Source organism: Buceros rhinoceros, unplaced genomic scaffold (assembly GCF_000710305.1).
Source record: "Buceros rhinoceros silvestris isolate BGI_N320 unplaced genomic scaffold, ASM71030v1 scaffold12532, whole genome shotgun sequence".
NCBI classification, from domain to species: Eukaryota; Metazoa; Chordata; class Aves; order Bucerotiformes; family Bucerotidae; genus Buceros; species Buceros rhinoceros.
The window spans coordinates 4,209-4,576 of record NW_010400756.1 but is presented as its reverse complement, the minus strand read 5'-3'; the positions used below and the strand labels follow the sequence as shown (position 1 = coordinate 4,576).

Sequence of the window (368 nt, the reverse complement as noted above, 5' to 3'; positions counted from 1 at the left end):
CGGCGCCGCTGCCACAGTTGGGCAGCGGAGACAAGGACACGGTGCAGGTGCTGGCCGCAGCCCCATCCAATTTCACGCCGTCTGCACACGGGCTCGTAACGTGCGTCAGCTGGATAGCCACGGCGGCCCCGCTTTTGGTTGAGCTCCTGCCAGCCTCGCTCTCTGCCACGGCACTTGCGTCAGGTGACGGGAAAGCCTTGATAAACTCCTCGGCAGACGAGGTTTCCACCAGCGACTCTTCGGAAGATTTGCCCAGCTCATCATTTTCTGGCAAAATTCTAGTCACAGTCCTTTTAATCTCACCAGAGGACGTTTTGCTAGTCTTTATTCTAACTTTGGGGATAGCTGGCGGGGAGCCGGCGGACATG

The 368-nt window shown here is 58.2% G+C and overlaps 1 protein-coding gene across 1 annotated transcript in view; it reads right to left on the bottom strand.

Moving 5' to 3' along the window:
- Nucleotides 1–368, bottom strand: part of ZNF592 (zinc finger protein 592) — a 27,440-nt gene that overhangs the window by 25,668 nt on the left and 1,404 nt on the right. Inside the window, exon 3 of the mRNA XM_010132020.1 lies at nucleotides 7–363. Within this exon, the coding sequence (XP_010130322.1) occupies nucleotides 7–363 (357 nt within the window). The remainder of the gene's footprint in view (nucleotides 1–6; nucleotides 364–368) is intronic.